Source organism: Coturnix japonica, chromosome 2 (assembly GCF_001577835.2).
Source record: "Coturnix japonica isolate 7356 chromosome 2, Coturnix japonica 2.1, whole genome shotgun sequence".
NCBI lineage: Eukaryota > Metazoa > Chordata > Aves > Galliformes > Phasianidae > Coturnix > Coturnix japonica.
In genome coordinates this window covers 91,022,648-91,043,912 of record NC_029517.1, presented here as the reverse complement: position 1 = coordinate 91,043,912, position 21,265 = coordinate 91,022,648, and the positions used below count along the sequence as shown (strand labels likewise).

The window sequence follows — 21,265 nt, the reverse complement described above, 5'->3', positions numbered from 1 at the left end:
AACAGTGATTTTTTTCTATCAGGAAGCTCGAACAGCGCAGCTCTGCGCAGCCCACGGGACACCCACCACATCTGCCCAGGGAGGTTGTGGATGCCCAGTCCTTGGAGGTGTTCAAGGCCAGGTTGGACGGGGCCCTGGGCAACTTGATCTAGTAAATGTGTATGTTTGGTGGCCCTGCCAGGCAGGGGGGTTGGAGCTACATGATCCTTGAGGTCTCTTCCAACCCGGGTCATTCTGTGATCCTCCTCCCACAGGCGGGGCCACAGGGCTCAGCGCTGTGGAGCCGTAACGTCCCGCCCCAGCGGCAGGAAACTCCCGCCGTTGCCTTACAAGGCCAAACGCGGCTCTGCCTCCGCCCCACGCGCTTTGGAATGCGGTGACCGCACCGCGCCGCACCAAGGCCGCTCTCAGCGCGGGGGGTGGGGGGTGAGCGGGTAGATGAACAGACTCTCGTACTCCAAAAGACCGCAGTGAGAGCGGCGAGACGCCGAGTGGGAGACCGCAATGAGGTCCCTTCGCTCTGCGTGGCGCTGCTGTGAAGCGACCAGCCCCACGGACCCCCTCCTCCCCGTTGGACATGGTCTCGCCCGCTCTTTCCTTCCTGCACGCCGGCTGGGCGGCGGCCGCTCGCTGTCCGGAAGTGCCGCAGCCGCCGATTCGCATCGCCGCGCTCTGAGCCGGTCCTGCTGCCGCTGTCAGGTGAGGCCGGGACGGGATGAACGGGGGATTCGGGCGGCCCGCGAGGAGCGGCTGGGAGCGGGGCCTGCCGCCAGGCTGCGGGGATGAGGCTGAACGCGGAGCTGCGGAGCCTCCTGCCTGTGTGGGTGTGCTGCTGTGGGAGGAACGGCGGCCTCTCTGCCCCGCAGCCCTTCTCCGGCCGTTTCCTCGTCACTGTTGCGAGCTCGCATAGCTTGGGATATGTGGAGGAGGCTGTATGTGCTTTCTTGTGTATGTTTTGGAGTAGTTATGGCTAAAACAGATGTGCTCGGGATAGTCTACCATAACGTTTGCATAGGTGTTTGCTGACAATAGCAGGGCACGGGGAAATGGTTTTAAATTAAAAGAGGGAAGATTTAGGTTGGATGTTAGGGGGAAGTTCTTCACTAGGAGAGTGGTCAGGCCCTGGAACAGGCTGCCCAGGAAGGTTGTGGATGCCCCGTCCTTGGAGGTGTTCAAGACCAGGTTGGACGGGGCCCTGGGCAACCTGATCTAGTAAAGGTGTATGTTTGGTGGCCCTGCCAGGCAGGGGGGTTGGAACTACATGATCCTTGAGGTCCCTTCCAACCCGGGTCATTCTGTGAGTTTAGGGGGGGTGTAGGACAGAGAGTGGACAGTGAGGTGGACTGAGAAGTGGCTGCCTGGAAGAGCTCAGAGGGCTGTGTTCAGCACAGAGTGGTTGGAGGCCTGTAGCCACTGGTGTTCTCCAAGGGTCAGTGCTGAGTCTGGTCTTGTTTAACATCTTTGTCTGTTACCTGGATGAGAAGAGTGTGCTCTCATCAGGTTCGCTGATGACATGATGCTGAGAGGAGTGGCCGACACACCAGAAGGCTGTGCTGCCATTCAGCAAAGCAGAACCCGATGAGGGTCAACAAGGGCAAGCCCAGAATCCTACATCTGGAGAGGAATAACTGTATGCATCAGAACAAGTTGGGGACTGACCTGCTGGAAAGGAGCTCTGCAGAGAAGGACCTGCACATGCTGATTGGCCATGAGCCAGCAGTACACCCTTGTGGACAAGAAGGCCTATGGAATCCTGGGGTTCAGTACAAGAGCATGGCCAGCAGGTTGAGGGAAGTGATCCTCCCCCTCTGCTCTGCTCCAGTGAGGCCACATCTGGTGTGCCCTGTCCAGTTCTGGGCTTCTCAGTTCAAGAAAGACAGGGAATTTCTAGGGAGAGTCTGGTGGAAGGCAACAGGGATGATGAGGAGCCTAGAGTATCTTATGAGAAAAGGCTGAGAGCCCCGAGACTGTTCAGCCTGGAGAAGAAGGGGCTAAGGTGAATATTACCACTGCTTATAAATATCTAAAGGGTGTGAGTCAAGTGGATGGTGCCAGGCTCTTCTTGGTAGTGCCCAGCACCAGGACAAGGGGCAGTGGGCACAAACTGGAATACGGGAACTTCCATGTGAACATAAGGAAAAATCTCCTTTACTGTAAGAGTGACAGAGCGCTGGAACAAGCTGCCCAGAGAGACTGTGCAGTCTCCTTCTCTGGAGGTATTTAAAACCCATCTGGTTGCTTTCCTGTGCAACCTGCTATAAGGGAACTTGCTTTAACGGTGGTTTGGACTGGATGATCTCCACAGGTCCCTTCCAACTTCTATGATTCTGTGATTATTATTTCTTTTGTGACATATCACTGTGGTTTTCACTCTACCCTGCAAGTGGAGAGTTTGTTCGGTCATTAAAATTAGGTGTCACAGGAAGTTTTACGACCTATATAACAGGTGGTCAGGAATTCTTAGTAACAAAGAAAGCATTGAGGTGGCCTTCAAGAAGAGGAGCATAAGATGACTTCCATTGTTTCTGTAGCTTATTATCCATTGCCTGCCTAAGCAAGTGAATGTACAAGCAGCACAGAGCAGCACAGTGCTGCTACTGCCTCTCTAGACCAATGTCTGCAATGGACTGACTTAGGGAAACCTTTTACGTGTGGAGAAAAGTTGTTGAAAGTATCTTGTGTGAAGGACATAAGCTCTTACATTAGAAGTTTCTCTGTTTCCAAAAGAATCATAGAATCATAGAATTACCCAGGTTGGAAAAGACCTTGAAGATCATCAAGTCCAACTGCAGCCTAACCAGTACCCTTACTCTAACAACCCTACCAATCATATCCCTGAGCACCACATCCAAACAGCTCTTAAACACAACCAGGGATGGCGATTCAACCACCTCCCTGGGGAGCCTATTCCAGTACCTAACTACCCTTTCTGTAAAGAAGTTCTTCCTAAGAAGGCCCAGACAGACTGATGCTCTGTATTAAACAGATGAAACCATGTGTGTCATGACTTGTGCTCTCCAGTGTGAAATTTCCATTCACTTGATCTATTGATATTCTTCTGTTTTCAGTCTGAACTTACCTCAATTCCAATAGTATGGTTTATTTTATCTTTTATGTTTAATAAATGACCCAGTGAGTTTGTCAGATGAAGTCCTGTTCTCTCCTAGATGAGAGAGTCTTGTGCTTGACTACAGGGAACTCCTCATTCATTGCCATTCACTGCTGTACACACAGAGATAACGCAGAGCACGAGCACTTGGAACCTTTTCCATCACAAGTTGATCTTTTTGGCTGGCTGAATTAGTGGCCTTGTTTTTTCTGACCGTGTTCCAATTTATCGCCCTGTTTCTAATGGAATTTCCCAGAGCTGCCCTCAGGTCTATTTCAGACATAGCTGCACCAATCCTATGAGATGTTTCTTCACACACGGACTAGCACTCAAAAGTCTCTGAGACCAAGAGTTGTGCTCTCTCTGTTCTCTGTGGCTGCCTCCCAAATTGAGTTTAGAGAAGCTTAAGTGCTTAAGTACAATGTGCTTTTTGTTTATGTAGCTTTAAGCCTATTGCCTGTTCATTATTTCATAAAACAGTTACAGGTATCATTTAGCTCAATGCCCCTTACTGGTTATTCAGCAAGTAATGGTACCTTGTATGGGTGTTTTTACTCAGGTAGGAAAGACTGAAGCTGCACACAGCTCTTGACTGCAGCTTGAAAGCAAACTCCCTTTATTGTCAGCTGCCTTCAGTGGTATCTAGATGTCAGGAGTTCATATTTATTTGCTGAAACATTGTTGGAGGCCAGGCGTTTCAGATAGCTTGCGGTCAGTGGATGTAATACAGAGAACCTCAGTGCTGCCGACTGATGCACAGTTGCATTTCATCAGCTATTTTTAGTTTGGGACATAATGGGTCGTTTTACACGTCAGAAGGACGTTGTGTATCAACCTAAGGTTTAAAAGGGTGGAAGAAGCAGAGGAGGCCAGTAACGCTCTTTGTAGTCGTGCGGGGAAGGACGTAACTATGGAATATCCTTTTCTGATCCAGACAGCTGGTACTGCACGCCATGTGCCTGATATGAAACAAGGTAAAATGCCTTTCCTTAAAAAAAGAAAGCCAAATCCAAAGGTAACTGCATTCTGTCTATGTAATAGATTGATTGACCATGTAAGAGAGCTGCTCTGCTTATTGTGCTACTTAGGGATGGAGTTGGTGTAGTGAGTTCAGTCTTGCTTTTCAGGAGTCTATGTAATATGACTTAGGGAACTGGGTCTGTTTAGCCTTGAGGAGAGAAGGCTGAGAGGGGACTTGATCCAGGTTTATAAATACCTGAGGTGTGGGAGCCATAGTAGTGAGGTTGGACTCTTTTCAGTAGTGCGTGGGGACAGGACTAGGGGTAATGGGATGAAACTTCAGCATAGGAAGTTCCGCACAAATGTGTGCAAGAACTTCTTTACAGTGAGGGTGACGGAGCACTGGAACAGGCTGCCCAGGAAGGTGGTGGAGTCTCCTTCTCTGGAGATATTCAAGACCCGCCTGGACGCCTACCTGTGTGACGTGGTGTGGGGAGCCTGCTTTGGCAGGGGGGTTGGACTCCATGATCTCTAGAGGTCCCTTCCAACCCCTACAATTCTGTGATTCTGTGAATATTGAGGTCTTTGTGCTCACTTCTCAGTGTGAATAGCTTTTTCGTATTTGTATTATCAGTAATAGCTGACTGCTAGATGCGTATCTTCCCACCTAAATAGAAGCAATCAGCTTGAGAGCCTCACTTCTGCCCAGGTGATATGAATGTACTCAGAGGCAAGCTACTACTTGTTAGCTTCTTCGTTTGACAGCTCAAGGGAGGCAGTGACATTCATATACTTGTGGTAAATAGAACTGCTTAAAGATTTCTGCAAATACTGCAGTGTTATTAAACGTTGATAACTTAAAAGAAACAATCTTTGGATGTGAACAATTATTATGTCATTAATTTCAAAAAGAAGAAAGTATCCTGGCGTTTGCATACGCATTCTGTAATAGTTACACTGCGTGAGGGTATAGCAATGTAGGGCTTTAGAACCAAGTCGGTATCCTTTTTTTAACATGATCCTCTTGCTCACTTGGAAAGAACTCCAGTAGATCTGGCTTGGCTTATCTTTGTTCCAGCACCCTGACCCCACTGTTGGTCAACAACCTTTCCAAAAACTGACCCAATCTTTCATCGGGGTCATTCAGCGTCATGAGACCTTACTGCTCCTTCCACAGCACCTATTAGAATAAAATATTACTCAGACTCTAAAATACATTTTTGCCTCCTGGATGTTAATTTATCTTGCTCGATATATTTAACTGCTAAATAACATGTTGAGGGAAGCAGACCCCGTGTCCTTTGCTGTAGGTCAGTGATGCCTCCTAACCTACTGAATAGGTCATCTGAATTAGTATAAGGGGCAGATGGGTACTACATCAGAAATAGAAGCACTGGGTGAGCTTGGTTTCAAAAACTATGACTTGCTTTATTTACAATGTAGCACGCTGTTGATTTGAAGTATTATCTCTCCAAGTCCTGAAATATCGCAGGACATAATTGTATTTCTTCACCACAGCGTGGGTTTCAATTTTCCTTTATTCATCTCTCTCCCTAAGGTCTTTCAGTGTGATTTATTAAGAACAAATTTTGGTTGTGTTTTTTCCCTAGAGCCAACAGCCAACATGTCCAGCAAAAGGGCAAAGACGAAGACCACCAAGAAGCGCCCTCAGCGCGCCACCTCCAATGTCTTCGCTATGTTCGACCAGTCACAGATCCAGGAATTCAAGGAGGCCTTCAACATGATTGATCAGAACAGGGATGGCTTCATTGACAAGGAGGACTTGCACGACATGCTGGCCTCCCTCGGTAATGTCTCTCTTCTGTTCACAGCTGCCAAACGTATTTGTGCTGTAGTAATGAGAACACTGAGTTTGGGATAGATTATAGGAGGTGTCCCAGTTTGTATTACACTATTCAGCTGATTTTTATTTACTTCCTTTGGTCTGAAAGCTAAAGCAGGAATCCTTCCTATTTATAGGAAAGAACCCAACAGATGAATACCTGGATGCCATGATGAACGAGGCTCCGGGCCCCATCAACTTCACCATGTTCCTCACAATGTTTGGTGAGAAGCTGAACGGCACTGATCCAGAAGATGTCATCAGGAATGCTTTTGCTTGCTTTGACGAAGAAGCAACAGGTATGGGGGTGAAATAAGTGTACTGATAAACACTTGTGTTCATAGAAGCAGTGACCAGTTTTTACTATGAAATTTCTGATTTCCACAAGCTAAAAATTAGGCTGTGTTTCCTCAGCAGCTGAAATTACCTCATTCAGCACTGAACACCGAAACTTCTGTTTCTTCAGATTAGTTGTTCAAGGTGGAGGAAACGCTGTTTGAAAATTAAAACCGTAATTTCCAACTTTTAACTTCAGTTTAGCAGCAGCTTTTGTTAGGGGACTCATCCTTGTTTTGAAAGCTGGGATGCTTATATGTAAACCTTGTTCTCTGTTAACAACATGTATCCATATTCTCTCTGTTCACGGGCACTTAATGAAGAAGAAAATTAATTCAAGAGAAAGTTGGTAATTGGAGTGCTGATAACAGAATGGAATCTCAGTTTATATGAGGCTGCTTGTTTAATAAACAGTATTACAGGGAGTTTAGCCCTCTTACCGGGAAGAAGGTCCAACGTGAAAACCAACAAACTTGTTGGTTCTTTGTAACAACACCAGCAAGTCATAAAGTGACCTGTATTTGAAGTAGTGAGACCACGCAAATGAAGTAAAAGGCTTGACTTGATTGAATGCTTTAATTATTTGGCAGTTACAGTAATAGAATCACAGAATTGTAGGGGTTGGAAGGGACCTCTAGAGATCATCGAGTCCAACCCGCCTGCCAAAGCAGGTTACCCCTAGTCCTGTCCCTGCGCACTACTGAAAAGAGATCAGCCTTGCCACTATGGCCCCCACACCTCAGGAAAGATAGGCTTTAACAGCTTTGTTTTTATGTGGCAACAAAGATTAGGTTGTTTTGTTAAGAATTAAAAAGAAATTATCATCCAGCTACTAGGAGATAAAATGACAAAACTTTCTTTTTTTCCCCTTATATCACACTCCAGGCTTTATTCAAGAAGACTACCTGCGGGAGCTGCTGACCACGATGGGAGACAGGTTCACAGATGAAGAGGTAGATGAGCTCTACAGAGAGGCACCCATCGACAAAAAGGGCAATTTCAACTACATTGAATTCACGCGCATCCTTAAACACGGAGCAAAAGACAAGGATGACTGAGCAAATCCCTGGACACCTGCAGATTCTCTCTACTTTACACTTATGTATTTTTGAGGGGGGTTTTTGTGGTAGAACTTGTTGCATGCATTTAGCTTTACAACTTTCGCCTTTCTTAATGTATTTATCTATTCCGGGCCAATTAGGCACAACTGCACCTGTGTAATCAGACTGGAAGTGGGGAAAATATTGTAAGGAGAAAGAGATAGGAACAAAGATAAGTGAACTTTGAAGTCCTGGAAAATAATCTCAGTGTTTCTGGTTTAGCTGGATTTTTACATTTTTTTGTAATAAATGGCATTTTGAAATAAAGATTGCTTATATAGATAAAAAAAGATACTTCATTCTTAGCCAGCATGTCATGTTGGCCAACGACATGTTTAGGGAAGACTGTTAGAATTGCCTGATAGCCAGCAGAGAGCGCATGGGATTCCTAGGGACCGTATTCCTTAGGATTCCTAGGAAATCTATGAGCCAGTGCTTGTGCTGACAGTAGTTAACAGCAATGCTTGTCCAGAAAACCTACATAAAGCCTTATTGTTCTGCAGATTAATGCCTTTGAGAATGATAGCAAAGCAGTGCTGGGAATTAACTTGGCAAAACCATATCCACGATATACAGCCTCTTCACTTCTTAAATGATCATAAATTTTCTTCACTTACCCTGATACCAATAAAGCAGCTTTCAGGCAAGCAAGATTCATTCAAACAGAAACAGTTGACTTCAATACCAAGAAAACAGAGTTCATTCCCTCAGGTCTGTGTCCAGTTCTGGGCTCCCCAGTACAAAAAAGACAGGGATCTCTTGGAAAGAGTCCAGCGGAGGGCCACTAAGATGGTGAAGGGCCTGGGGCATCTCCCCTATGAGGAGAGACTTAGGGAACTGGGTCTGTTTAGCCTTGAGAAAAGAAGGCTGAGAGGGGATTTGATCCAGGTTTATAAATACCTGAGGTGTGGAGGCCATAGTGGTGAGGCTGGTCTCTTTTCAGTAGTGCGTGGGGACAGGACTAGGGGTAATGGGATGAAACTACAGCATAGGAAATTCCACACAAATGTGCGGAAGAACTTCTTTACAGTGAAGGTGACGGAGCACTGGAACAGGCTGCCCAGGGAGGTGGTGGAGTCTCCTTCTCTGGAGATATTCAAGACCCACCTGGACGCCTACCTGTGTGACGTGGTGTAGGGAGCCTGCTTTGGCAGGGGGGTTGGACTCGATGATCTCTAGAGGTCCCTTCCAACCCCTACAATTCTGTGATTGTGTCTCCGAATGACCACATCCTTTCATTTCTCTCATTTTCTTGGCACCTTCAAGCTAAAAGGTGGAAGGGGAAATTTTCTTGCCAACATATTTACCAATCTTAGTTAAGATCTCTTATCAAAAGAATCATTCCCTGAGCTGTTTCGCATTACTTAAACCACCCAAAAGAATAGGAACACTTTAGTCTAGGAGCTTGTAAAGGCTGGATCAGCACGAAATGCCCTGGGGTGTAAATGTTCATCCAGTTTCCTGTATTTATAATCAGTTTTTAACTACTGCTTTCCTACTTCTACTCAGTTTGTTTCTTCCTCCTACCCAGACCATGTGCTCCACTATTCTATCTTAGGGTGCCACAGCTGCCCTTTTCTTCAGAGGACTGTCTTTAAACTATCACCTCCCTCCTCTTGAGAATGGTTGCTATGGCGTTTCTCCATGGAATGCATTTCCCTACATTCCTTGTATTATAGGAGGCCGGTCAACTTGCAAATGGGTGCAAAATTCTTAACCGCTGGAAGGCCGTGAACAAATCCAGCCAAGAACCCATATAAGAGCATCAGATGCATTTGGTAGCTAGGCAGCAAGGAATGTGGAGACAGCTGAGGTTGCATGCCTGGGGCTGGAGGGATGTGTCATCAATAATCCGCTTCCAAAAATAAAAATAACTTTGGTCATTGAAGCAGCTTAAGATTCTGATGAGTTAAACTTAATGTTTTGCAGTTAAAATCTTGGAATCGAATCATGTCTCCGTTGTGGCTCATATACAACCTCTAGCCTAAGCTTATCATAAAATATTATTTTCTTAGGCTGATGTACCGGATTAACAGTCCCAAATCTAATTTATGGTATCCTATGAAGCGCCGTTGAAAAGCGATGATTTCTTACATGGTCTGTTTACACTGTTCTAAGGCTACATCCACAAGGGTCAAACAGAAGTTAAGAGTGACAGCTGCATGAGAAAAAGCCAAAAAGGGCTGCGTGAAGTGCTGCCTGTGCTTGCTTTTCCTCCCCTCTGCTGCTGAGATACTCATAATATACAGCATTTCGGCTGCTCAAGGTATGCTTGTTTCTGTTATGATGCTTCTAAGCAAGGAAGGCATGTATTAGCACAGTCATCACATAACAAGCATTCACGAAACGAAGTCAGCTGAAAAGACTAGCTTAGCAACAGACTGATGTCACAGATGTCATATACTTACACAGGGAGGTAAGGATCTGTTTCGCTACTGATCTAAGAACTATCTTTAGATTGCATTCTCGTTTCTAGGATCACTTGTGTACGTTAAGGAATGAAATGGGCCCCGTCCTGGAACAGGCCTTTAATGATACTATGCTTTAGTATCCCACCCATTGCATTTGTTCTGAAAGCTGGAGAAGACTTGAAATCTTGTAAAATATTTCTCATGTCCATGGCCTTTTCTTGTCAGTAATGTTACTGATGTATTATCTGATACATTCTCTGGGAGTTTCAAAAGGCAATGAATAGCTCTTACTATACTGAAGGCATTACCACAGTCTAAGCCCAAATAACGTGTGAGTAACAATGAAAGCAGAGGCAAGGACGTTTTAGATAGCAGCTGTTAATCTGCCATTGGTATGGCTTGTGTGCCCATGCTCCTATTTTGGTGTGCTCACTTAATTTTGGCTCATATTTATTGACTCATAGAAATCGCTGTTTCCCTGACTTTTGATATTAGATTAGAAAACTTCTTGTTCTGAAGACTAGAAGTAGCAGCGCATGGCTATCATCCTGTTTGCCTCTCCAGTTCACAGGCCTGTACAAATGGAAGGGCTGGACAATCGCCAACCACATGAAGTTCAACAAGAGCAAGTGTTGAACTTGCCAACTTAAGCCCAAGCGCAGCTAGAACTGAGCTTGGCCACTAATGTAAAGGAGAACAATAAATGTTCTTATAAACACATAAACAGCAAGAAGAAGGCTAGGGAGAATCTCTATCCCTTGCTAGATGCTGAGGGCAACTTGGTCACCAAGGCTTGGGATAAGGCCGAGGTACTTAATGACTTCTTTGCCTCAGTCTTTAATAGTAAAACTTGTTACTCCCTGGGAACACAGACCCCTGTGCTGGTAGATGGGGATGGGGAACAGAAAGCTGCCTGCTGGAAAGGGACCTTGGTGTGCTGATGGACAGTCAGCTGAATATGAGCCAGCAGTGTGCCCAGGTGGCCAAGAAGGCCAATGGCATCCTGGCTTGTATCAGGAATGGTGCGTTGAGCAGAACCAGGGAAGTCATCCTGCCCCTGTACTCAGCATTGGTGAGGCCTCACCTCCAGTACTGTGTTCAGTTTTGGGCACCTCAGCACAGAAACAACATGGAGGTACTGGAGCAGGACAGGACAAGGGGAAATGGCCTCAAGTTGCACCAAGGTAAGTTTAGATTGGACATTAGGAAACACTTCTTTACAGAAAGGGTAGTTAAACACTGGAATAGGCTCCCCAGGGAGGTGGTTGAATCACCATCCCTGGATGTGTTTAAAAACCCTTTGGATGTGGTGCTCAGGGACATGATTTAGCAAAAGGTTGTTAGGGTGGTATGGTTAGGCTGGGGTTGGACTTGATGATCTTCAAGGTCTTTTCCAACCTGAGTAATTCTATGATTCTATGATTCTAAGTGCTGGATTCTGTATGAGGGATGGGGCAATAGAGGCAACCCTGTATATATTCAGACTGGGGGTTGAGAGACTGAAGAGCAGCTTGGCAGAAAGGGATCTGGGGATTCTGGTTAATAAGTAGTTGAACAAGAGTCAGCAGTGTGCCCCAGAGGCCAGAAGGGCTGAAAGAGGTGCTTCAGACCCAGCACTGCCAGCCGGGAGAGGGAAGGGATTGTCCTGCTGTGCATTGCATTGAGTGGCCTCACCTCCAGCATGTGAGCAGCTTTGGGTGCCACAACATGAGAAGGAGATCAGACTGTTAGGAAGTGCCCATAGGAGGGCTACAAAAAGACTCTAGAAGGGAAATGTCTGTGTGGAGCAGTTGCAGTCCCTGTGTTTGCTCAGCGCAGAGCAGAGGAGCTGATGGAGGCCTGATGGCGGCTGCAGCTCCTCACAGGGAGCGGAGGGCAGCGCTGAGCTCTGCTCTGTGTGTCAGCGGCAGGGCCCGAGGGAACGGCATGGAGCTGTGCCAGGGGAGGGGCACATGGGGGTGAGAGAAAGGTGCTACGCCAGAGGATGGTGGCTGCCCAGGGCTGTGGGCACTGCCTTTGGCTACCTGAGTGCAAGGTGTGCGTGGAGAATTCTCTCAGACATAGGATCCTAATTCTGACTGCTCCTTTGTGACCCAGAAGTTAGACTCCACAGTCTATCCCTATCCCTTCCAACTTGGGATACTCTTTTACCCCAGTGGCTCTAGCAGAAGATGTCTGCATATTCCTTGGAAGCATGAGATTCACAGCAGGATAGGAAATCAAAACGCCTCCTGGAAAATCGCAACAGCTGGCGATGCAGTCTCCTTTACCATATGGTGGTGATTCATTTCCTCTGTAAATCAGTGCTGTCCTTTGACCAAGCCTGAAGGGCAGTTACTAATACTACAGGATGAGGTAGGTGAAGCCTAACTTGAATATGGACACCTCAGGAAGCAGACAGCATATGGCTACAGCACACTGACTTTGAAACTGGAGAACCAGCCAACAAAGCTTTATAAGCATCAGCTAATAAGAAAACTGATAACAGTTTACTTTTTATGGCAAACAGCCGACTGAACACGCTCCTTCTTGTTTTCTGGGTGTTTTAAAATACCACTCCAGGCCTCTGGCCAAGCACTGAACAAATTTCATTTTCTTCCTTATTTGTACATGCAGTTCGTCAAATAGACACACGCTGATTTAACGTGAGAAGCCACATAGGGATGTGCTTTGGTTTAGCAGAAGCCATTACACGTGTCTAAAGACTGGAGGTGTCAATCTCTTCCCACTGATACCTTAACAACACTTGTTTATTTTTGCATTTCATGTACAGACATTGTGGAATCGTGGTGTCTGGCAATACTTCTATTGAAAATAAGTGCAGAAGGGTGTAGGGGAAGCACAAGTGTGCTACATTATTGCATCTTGCCAGATGAGATAAATAAAACAAGGGACGTACAGAAGAAAAAACAATACAGAGAATTCTTTATCATAGAGAAAAGGTAAGAAGGGTCAACCATCTAGCAGGCATCACAGCCCAAGTTGTATTTTCCCCCTATTGCTTATATATGGACTTGGACTTGTGAATCTAAAACTGGCAATGCATTCAGTTCTGCTGAGTTCAGTCCCTCCACATTCCATCAGCTACATTTCAGTCCTCACTCATGCAGTGAACAACTGCACTCTTAACTTTTTTCCCTGTTTTACAACTCTTAACAAAGACTGACTGCATTTCATGCATGTTCCATTACATATATACATTACACATGTTCTGCTTTGTCCTTCGCCTTGGTATAACACTGTCATATGATGCTCTTCAGAGTTTCCATTCTCACCTTCTCCTACATTGGGTTCACTGGAAAGTACCAGAAAATCAAAGCAGAGCTATTTCTCATTTATATTATGAAGAAATAATACATATTATCATAGAATCACCAAGGTTGGAAAAAAACTAAAAGATCATCCAGTCCAACCATTCACCTATTACCAATAGCTCCCACTAAACCATGTCTCTCAACATAGAAATTGGCTAGAAGCCTTGTTGTGAAGCTCCCCAAGAGATCCACGGAAAGTCATGCATTCAGATTCCCTTCATTTAAAGCATCTAAAATGTTTTCCCTTGAGATCACAGCACAGGATCTATTTCTGGAGAAATTCAGAACAATTCTGGGACACTCCGATTGCCACGAGAACTACCATCACTCTGACCAATGCAACACTGCACTTAGAACAGCTTCACATAGACAACAGATACCAGCTGGAACCAGGAAAAGGACAGAAAGGGAATGAGGGATGAGCCAAAATACCAGGTGAAGGAACCTAGTCAAAAGGCATTTGTTAAATGACTGTTTTGACCTATAACTGCCTTAGATCAAAATTTGTGTTTACTCTTTTCATTTCACATAAAAAAAGGCGTAATTTTGCAACCGAATCCCAAAACACTCATAAAGGATATTGTGGATGCTAAATTTATGTCAATTGAAGGCAGGCTCGATACATACAAGACAGGCTTGATACATCAAGGGCTACTAAAGAGCACATCTGGCTCGGGGCGTCTCACTTCCCCATGTGCCAGAAACAGCAGAAGATGGGAAAGGGTTCAGGGAGGATATCATATATTTCCTCAGTTCTTTGCTAAATATCCACATATGAGCATCGTTTCTGGCCTTCCCCTGAATATAGGCTAAAACCACCCCCTGCTCTCTCCCCTCCAAAGAGAAGACTATAGGGAAAACAAAACCAAAACAAACAAATGAACTGATAATTCCAATTGTCAGAGGGGAGGGAATAAAAGAGGCATGGGGTATGGCCAAATGCAGGTCCCATCCTATCATTGCAGCATTTACCATTACTGTAAAGAAGTAGACAGGTTCCTTGGCTCCCACTAACTTGGTGCTGCCTCCCTGGAGCAGGTAGAGCACACACAGCCTGTGAGAATGGGAGCTCACCAAAGGATGTCTAAAACTTTACTCCCTGCTATCCACCACCAGACCCTGCAGCTCCTTACTCAGTGCACTGAGGGACATGGTCAGTGGGCACGGTGGGGGTGGGCTGATGGTTGGACTGGATGATCTTAGAGGTCTCTTCCAACCTTAACGATTCTATGATTTTATGGTTCTAGGGAAGACTGGAGCTTCTGCAGTGAGCCAGCACAGCTGTTCCAGTCACATTCAAGTTTCAATGAAGGGTCAATTAATTCCTCTTCTACATGCTTTCCCCGGGAAATTATGTGGCACTGAGCACTAAACAAGCTGCTGCCATACGTTTTTGGAGGAGGAGGCGTAAAGGTTTCCTCTGCAGCCCACAGATGCTTTGCTGTGAGAGCAAAGCTCGGCGCTAAGCGGCGCTGCTCCTCGGGGCCGCGCTCGGCTACACCGCCACCCTCCCATCACCAACCCGGCTACCTCAAACCTGACGGAGCCCTGATGGCGGCTGCAGCTCCTCACAGGGAGCGGAGGGCAGCGCTGAGCTCTGCTCTGTGTGACAGCGACAGGGCCCGAGGGAACGGCATGGAGCTGTGCCAGGGGAGGGGCAGATGGGGGTCGGGGACAGGGGCTGCACCAGAGGGCGGTGGGCATGGAACAGGCTGCACAGGGTCCTGAGTGCCAGAGTTCAAGGAGTGTTTGGATAATGTGCTCAGGCACAGGGGATGAATTTTGGATGGTCCTGGGTAAAGCCAGGGGTTGGACTCCATGTTCCTTGCGGTCCCCTTCCAATCTGGGACATTCTGTGATTCTGATGATTCATAGCCAGAAAAAAAATGTCCCTGGCTGAGCCATGCACTCCAAAAACAGCCTGTAAGGCAGGAGGGGGTGCACCACAGCCACTATCACAGAATCACAGAATGACCCGGGTTGGAAGGGACCTCAAGGATCATGTAGTTCCAACCCCCCTGCCTGGCAGGGCCACCAAACATACACCTTTACTAGATCAGGTTGCCCAGGGCCCCGTCCAACCTGGCCTTGAACACCTCCAAGGACGGGGCATCCACAACCTCCCTGGGCAGCCTGTTCCAGGGCCTAACCACTCTCCTAGTGAAGAACTTCCCCCTAACATCCAACCTAAATCTCCCCTCTTTCAACTTAAAACCATTTCCCCGTGCCCTGCTATTGTCAGCAAACACCTATGCAAACGTTATGGGAGACTATCCCGAGCACATCTGTTGTAGCCATAATTACTCCAAAACTAATAACTCCGGTATTGCCTTGGTGTCTCTATTCCGCTCTCAGGGTGAGCCGACACACTCCCAAACAGACCCGACGTACCCCCACATCCACCTCCCGCCCCGGATCGCGGCGCCCCGCCCCGGCCGCACCACCGCGCCGCTCCCGGGGGGGAACGTGAGGCTGTGGGGTCTCCCCGCTGCGGCCGCCCCGCTGCCTTTGGTCGCTGTGGTGACCCTGCCGCTCCGCTCTGTCCCCAGGCGGCCCCACAGCCCCTCCGCTGTCCGCCCGGCCCCCGGCCCGCCGCCCGCCTCCACCCACGGCGGGAGGGCGATGGTTTCTCCAGGAAGCACTGGGGTTGCTGCAGCTTCCTCCGCTCGCCGTCACACCGAGGTGCCGCGGCAGCCGCTGGGTGAGGCGGGGGATGGGGGGTGGCCGCTGGGGCAGCTGCGGTGTGGGGCGGTGGGGGTGGGCACGGCTGGGGGCTTCGTAACTATTGCTGTCTGCAGAGCAGCCTGCAGTCATTTCCTAACGTCACGGGTTGTTGTTGATTAATAATACAAGAGCCGCTGTTATACCAAACGGTAACTGCTTACTGCTGTCAGGTGCCACGCGTTAGCACTTCAGACTTTGCTCAGGTGAACAGAGCTCCAGTTCTCTTTCCCCTGCTCTCAGATATTGCACGTATCCGTAGAGTTGTTTCACGAGCTCAGCAACAGCTTTCAGAACCTCCCTTTTCTCGTTCAGGCTTGAGACCGGAGTTCCATTGCTATAGACAGATCTGTTAAGGGAACCCAGACAAAAGCAGTTCCTTCTTAGAGCAAAAGGTACGTGTGACTTCATCTTCTGGTGAGTTGTTTTTCCTTTGTTTCGGTCTGTCCTGTCCTATTTCCTGCTTCTCTTTTGCCCTTCTTCTTTCAGGAAATACGTTCTGGTGAGAGGAAGTGGAAGGGTGGTAGAGGTGCTTTCTGACTCAACGTTAACATTAGAGCTTAAAACTTAGTACGTTCTCGGGTCCTAACTCTGACCATATTCTGTTTTCTTTTAGTATCCAACAGCCAACATGTCTAGCAAAAAAGCAAAGACGAAGACCACCAAGAAGCGCCCTCAGCGCGCCACGTCCAACGTGTTTGCCATGTTTGATCAGTCCCAGATTCAGGAATTCAAGGAGGCCTTCAACATGATTGATCAGAACAGGGATGGCTTCATTGACAAGGAGGACTTGCACGACATGCTGGCCTCCCTCGGTAATGTCTCTCTTCTTTTCACAGCTGCCAAATGTATTTGTGCTGTTGTATTGAAAACGCTGAGTTTGGGATAGCTTATGGGAGGTGTCCCAGTTTGTATTCAGGTGATTACTATTTACTTCCTTCTGTTTATAGGAAAGAACCCAACGGATGAATACCTGGATGCCATGATGAATGAGGCTCCGGGCCCCATCAACTTCACCATGTTCCTCACTGTTTGGTGAGAAGCTGAACGGCACTGATCCAGAAGATGTCATCAGGAATGCTTTTGCTTGCTTTGACGAAGAAGCAACAGGTATGGGGGTGAAACTCAGCTGCTTTGGGGGTATTTTTGTTGCTCATATGTTACTTCTTTTGAGGATTTTAAAAGGTAGTAGATGCAAAACCTGTATTGCCACCGATTTTGTCCTTCCTCTTTGGATGTGGTGCTCAGGGATATGATTTAGTGTAGGGTTTTTAGAGTTAGGGTTCTGGTTAGGCTGCGGTTGGACTTGATGATCTTCAAGGTCTTTTCCAACCTGGGTAATTCTATGATTCTATGATTTAGTATTTGACGGTAGGTGATCCAGAGTATGCAAACCTTGTCTTCTGACCCTTCATCTTGTCTAGCGTATCTTACACTGTGATGACAAATAGCATGTGTCATGCCCTCACACCCAGCTCCATTGCTTTAAGGTAGCAGGAAGGCTTGCAGCCTTAGTGATTCACAGATATAATCAGGGTGCGGTCTAGAAGACACAAATGGCATCGAATAGACTGGCATAGCAAGGGAGGGGGAAGAATGAAATGCAGAGTTCACTTTTACCGCATCAAGCTTTCAAGGTTGTGTCTGTAATCATCAAGTTAGGGTTTATGCTTTTATTTATTTATTGAGAAAGGAAAAGATTCTGGAGAACTGTGTAGCAACTGGAGATGAATCCTAAGGTTATTCTGTGGAAACACAGTATCAGGGCTTTGATGTGTAGTGAACCTGCCGTAGCAATGCACAAAGAAATCATGTATCCTTGGCACTTCAGATATCACTGCACCTATAACTTTTCTCACAGCCGTCTACCACAGTGCTGCCAGCTCATTGGTGCATGTGTGTCTGAACGTTTCAAAGCACATCAGTCCATTTCAAGCAGCTATTTTATGTCTGTGTATTTTCAGCACCTTTTGCCTTTTCTAAGTGCTTCCCCTTCCTGTTGGGATGTAGGTAAACAGGCTTTTTGTTGGGAAGGCGTTTTCAAATGTTAATTGACTTCCTCCCTCTCCAGGGAAATCTCTTTACCATCTCCCGGAGAAGGAAGTTTTGTTAGTGGGTTATTTTCTCTCGGCAGGTATTCTGACTCACTGTGCTACAAGGCTTTTTGTCTGCACCAGGACATGAGCCTGTGAATTAGGATGTAAAGAAAATGACAGTGCTGACAGTTCTTTTGAACAGTCACCTTCCATGCCTACACAGATAGCACGCTCCTAGGTCAGACCTCCATGTGCTGATGAGATTGATTTTTATCATCTCTAAACTCAATGATGAGCATCTTAGTCTAGTTCTAGGATAATGATTCCACAGTATTTTTTCTGCCTTATGCCATCCTCAGATTTTCACCAGGAAACATGTTAAATATTTTGATTAACAATAATCAAGATGCAGCCTTCAAAATAACACACGTTCTACGTTACGTTTTATTTTTGCCCCTTATTCATGTCATCCTCAGACTGAGCTCTTCCAGCTACGTTGAACCCTTGTGCTTTTATTTTCTTTCTATTTTTCCTTCTGTCATGATGTGCTGTCACCATGACACCTTCTTTCCATTTTAATCATCTCCACGTACCTGTGTTATGCACCTGACTTCCTATTCTACATCAGTGCAGTTCTTCTGAGGTAATACAAATCAGACCCTCTTGGTGAGGATAAAGGAGCTGGACTTGGTTTTACTTACTTTTCCTATGTTGTCGATGTTGTTGTTGATACTACTTCAGCATTACCGTCCCATAAAACAGTAGTACCATGAAACGAGCATAAGGGCTTATATCTGTCTTCATTTAGTGTAGATTTAGTATGGCTTTTTTTTGCTCTTTGATCCCACTTTGTCATCTGTTTCATGCCGTCTGCCAAAGGCTAAATCTTACATTTTGCTCACTGTCTATATTGAAACTGTGTGAGAGCTTCTTTTAGAGGGAGTGGGAAAACTATTTACTTGATGATTCTGTGCTGCTAAAACTTCTAGCCCATGCCTCCTCTAGCAACCCAACACTGTTTTAACACCTAACCTACTCAGACAAAAGCAATTAAGTCCTTGAGGCTAAACCTGCCGCACCAAAGGCCCTGCATTCTTTGTATACTAATCCTTATGTCATCTCTCATTACTGTTTGGTCTCTGTCTCACTGTTGAAGTAAAAAGACTAATGCCTTTAGCTCTTTTGTTGTTGGGTTTTTCTTTTTTCCCCCTTCTTTACTCCTTTGCACCTGCAAAGAGACAACTGCAAAATCTGACCCTCTAATTGAACATTCTCCTCCTGGTTTTAAAGGAGAACATTGTTGTCAACCTTATTCATTTGGAGTCATTAATCAAGGGCTATGATTATATATAGATATATCTATCTATGTTAGGATGTGATGCTGTTTTAACATATTTAACACACGTTGTAATCTGTTTGTGTTGTTTCTTTCCTGTGCTGCTTCCCCACAGCACGGACCAACTTCTTGGCAATGTATCATGCTCAATTTATCATGCTCACTGACTGCCTTTTCATTCCCTGACTCCCTATTTGGTTTTCTCTCTGAAGAACTTTGTTTGCTTAAGTTCTACAACTCTGTTTCCAAAGCAGAACTTATTTTTATCGCATCCAAACTGGTTCTGCTCAAGTCCTTGTTGGTGTCTACTAATGATTCCCAACAGTTCTGCCTAGTTTATTTTGCCTTGGAATATTCTTCTACCTCTGTTCTTTCACTGATTTGACAAAGCATGGGAGTTCTCATTTCTGCTCCTACCTCTCCATGGTACACATCCTTCCTCTTTCCTAGGTTAATTTACTCAGTCCTGCCTTAAAGTCTGCTCTGTTATAAACTCCTTCATTGGACCCTTGCCTTCAGCTCGCTGTATCCACACAAGTCACCTCCAGTGACAGTATCATAGAATGGCCTGGGTTGAAAAGGACCACAATGATCATGAGGCACTGAAGAGCCAACCAGCGGTTATTTGGTCCCCACAGGAAACTAGTTAATAAAGGATGCACAAATCTATCTAAGCCCATCAAGAAAAAGTATAAGTCAATTAAAAGAAGAGCTTGTATGATGAAGGTTAGCGATGACTGTATTCCTACTTTAGGATTCTTTCCACAGGGACAACAGGACAGTGCTGGTGGTGATGGTGACACCTCCAAGTGGGGAGAACCAAAGTCTAGCCAGACCACTTTGAGCTGCTTAAGATCAACAAATGGAAATAGACCATAGAATATCAGGCCGTCTTTAAAAAACAAAACAAAACAACATACAAAATGCATCAAACTTCTCCCTCTCTCCTTTGCATTTAAAGAACTGCACGCTTTATGTGCTGTGTGAGATAATTGTATGTCTGTCCGTGGGGCTGTCTTAGCGCTCACTGTACTGCTTTCAAAGAGCTGCTGGAAACAACTTCCATTTTGTGGTGTTGTCTTTCCGTTTCATTCCAGGCTTTATTCAAGAAGACTACCTGCGGGAGCTGCTGACCACGATGGGAGACAGGTTCACAGATGAAGAGGTAGATGAGCTCTACAGAGAGGCACCCATCGACAAAAAGGGCAATTTCAACTACATCGAATTCACGCGCATCCTTAAACATGGAGCAAAAGACAAGGATGACTGAGCAAATCCCTGGACACCTGCAGCTTTCTTTTCACTGCCCCACTTTCCCCCCACCCCCTCAGGACCCGTTTTTTCTTTTTTCTTGTTGGGACCCTTTTGCATACATTTCTGGCATTTCAGCTTTTGCCTTTGTAGGCTCTGGGGCCGCTTGGGCACACCTGCACTTTTGCATTAAGACTGGAAATGTGCAAGGAGAGAGGATGGCTTGGAGTGATAGAGGTTTAGGAACAAAGATTTGGGGTAGGGAGGCACTTAAAAATGTCGGTGTTACTCGCTCTAGCTAGATCCTTGCAATTTACGGTAACTTTTGCAATAAAGCACCGCTTTATTAAATATGCCATCAAACAGTTCCGTGCTAGAGGTGGGCTGTTTATCATATCATTGCTGTCAATATTCCTGCAGCTGTACACAGTCATGGTGTTAGCTATTTCTGCCTTAATGAAGCATAGGTCATGCATACTGTGTTTGTATGTCAGTGACCAAGTGCTTCATTTCCTACTGTGAGCACGTACAGTGAAGAAATTCACATACTTCACGTGTTAGTACACTGTAAATTAATGAGTTTTGACGTAGACTTGCACGTTGAGATTTTAAAATCCTATGGGTGCAATGGAGGTGGTATTTCACTCTTAACTGCTTCATTTCTGGATGCTGAGTACAACATTAATACTGCTTTTTTAAACTTACACGGTAAATCCCAGTGCTTTCTGTAAAATAAAAAGAGTGTGTGTATGAGCAGAGTGTTTGAGTGATGCCTCTGACCAACCCACAGCACCAACAATATAGAATCCATTATATTTTGTTGCAACTATTCTTTTTTTCTTCCTTCC

General features: G+C 46.0%; 1 protein-coding gene and 1 pseudogene across 1 annotated transcript; both read left to right on the top strand.

The window, feature by feature from the left end:
- The first annotated feature begins 584 nt into the window (after window positions 1-584).
- On the top strand, window positions 585-7,630 carry LOC107310048 (myosin regulatory light chain 2, smooth muscle minor isoform). The gene is made up of 4 exons (XM_015855346.1): window positions 585-699; window positions 5,680-5,877; window positions 6,050-6,211; window positions 7,134-7,630. Exons 2-4 carry the CDS (start codon window positions 5,694-5,696, stop codon window positions 7,304-7,306), a joined length of 519 nt encoding a protein of 172 aa, XP_015710832.1. The 5' UTR covers window positions 585-699; window positions 5,680-5,693; the 3' UTR covers window positions 7,307-7,630.
- Window positions 7,631-15,640: 8,010 nt separating this feature from the next.
- LOC107310049 lies at window positions 15,641-21,170 on the top strand (annotated as a pseudogene).
- Window positions 21,171-21,265: the final 95 nt, after the last annotated feature.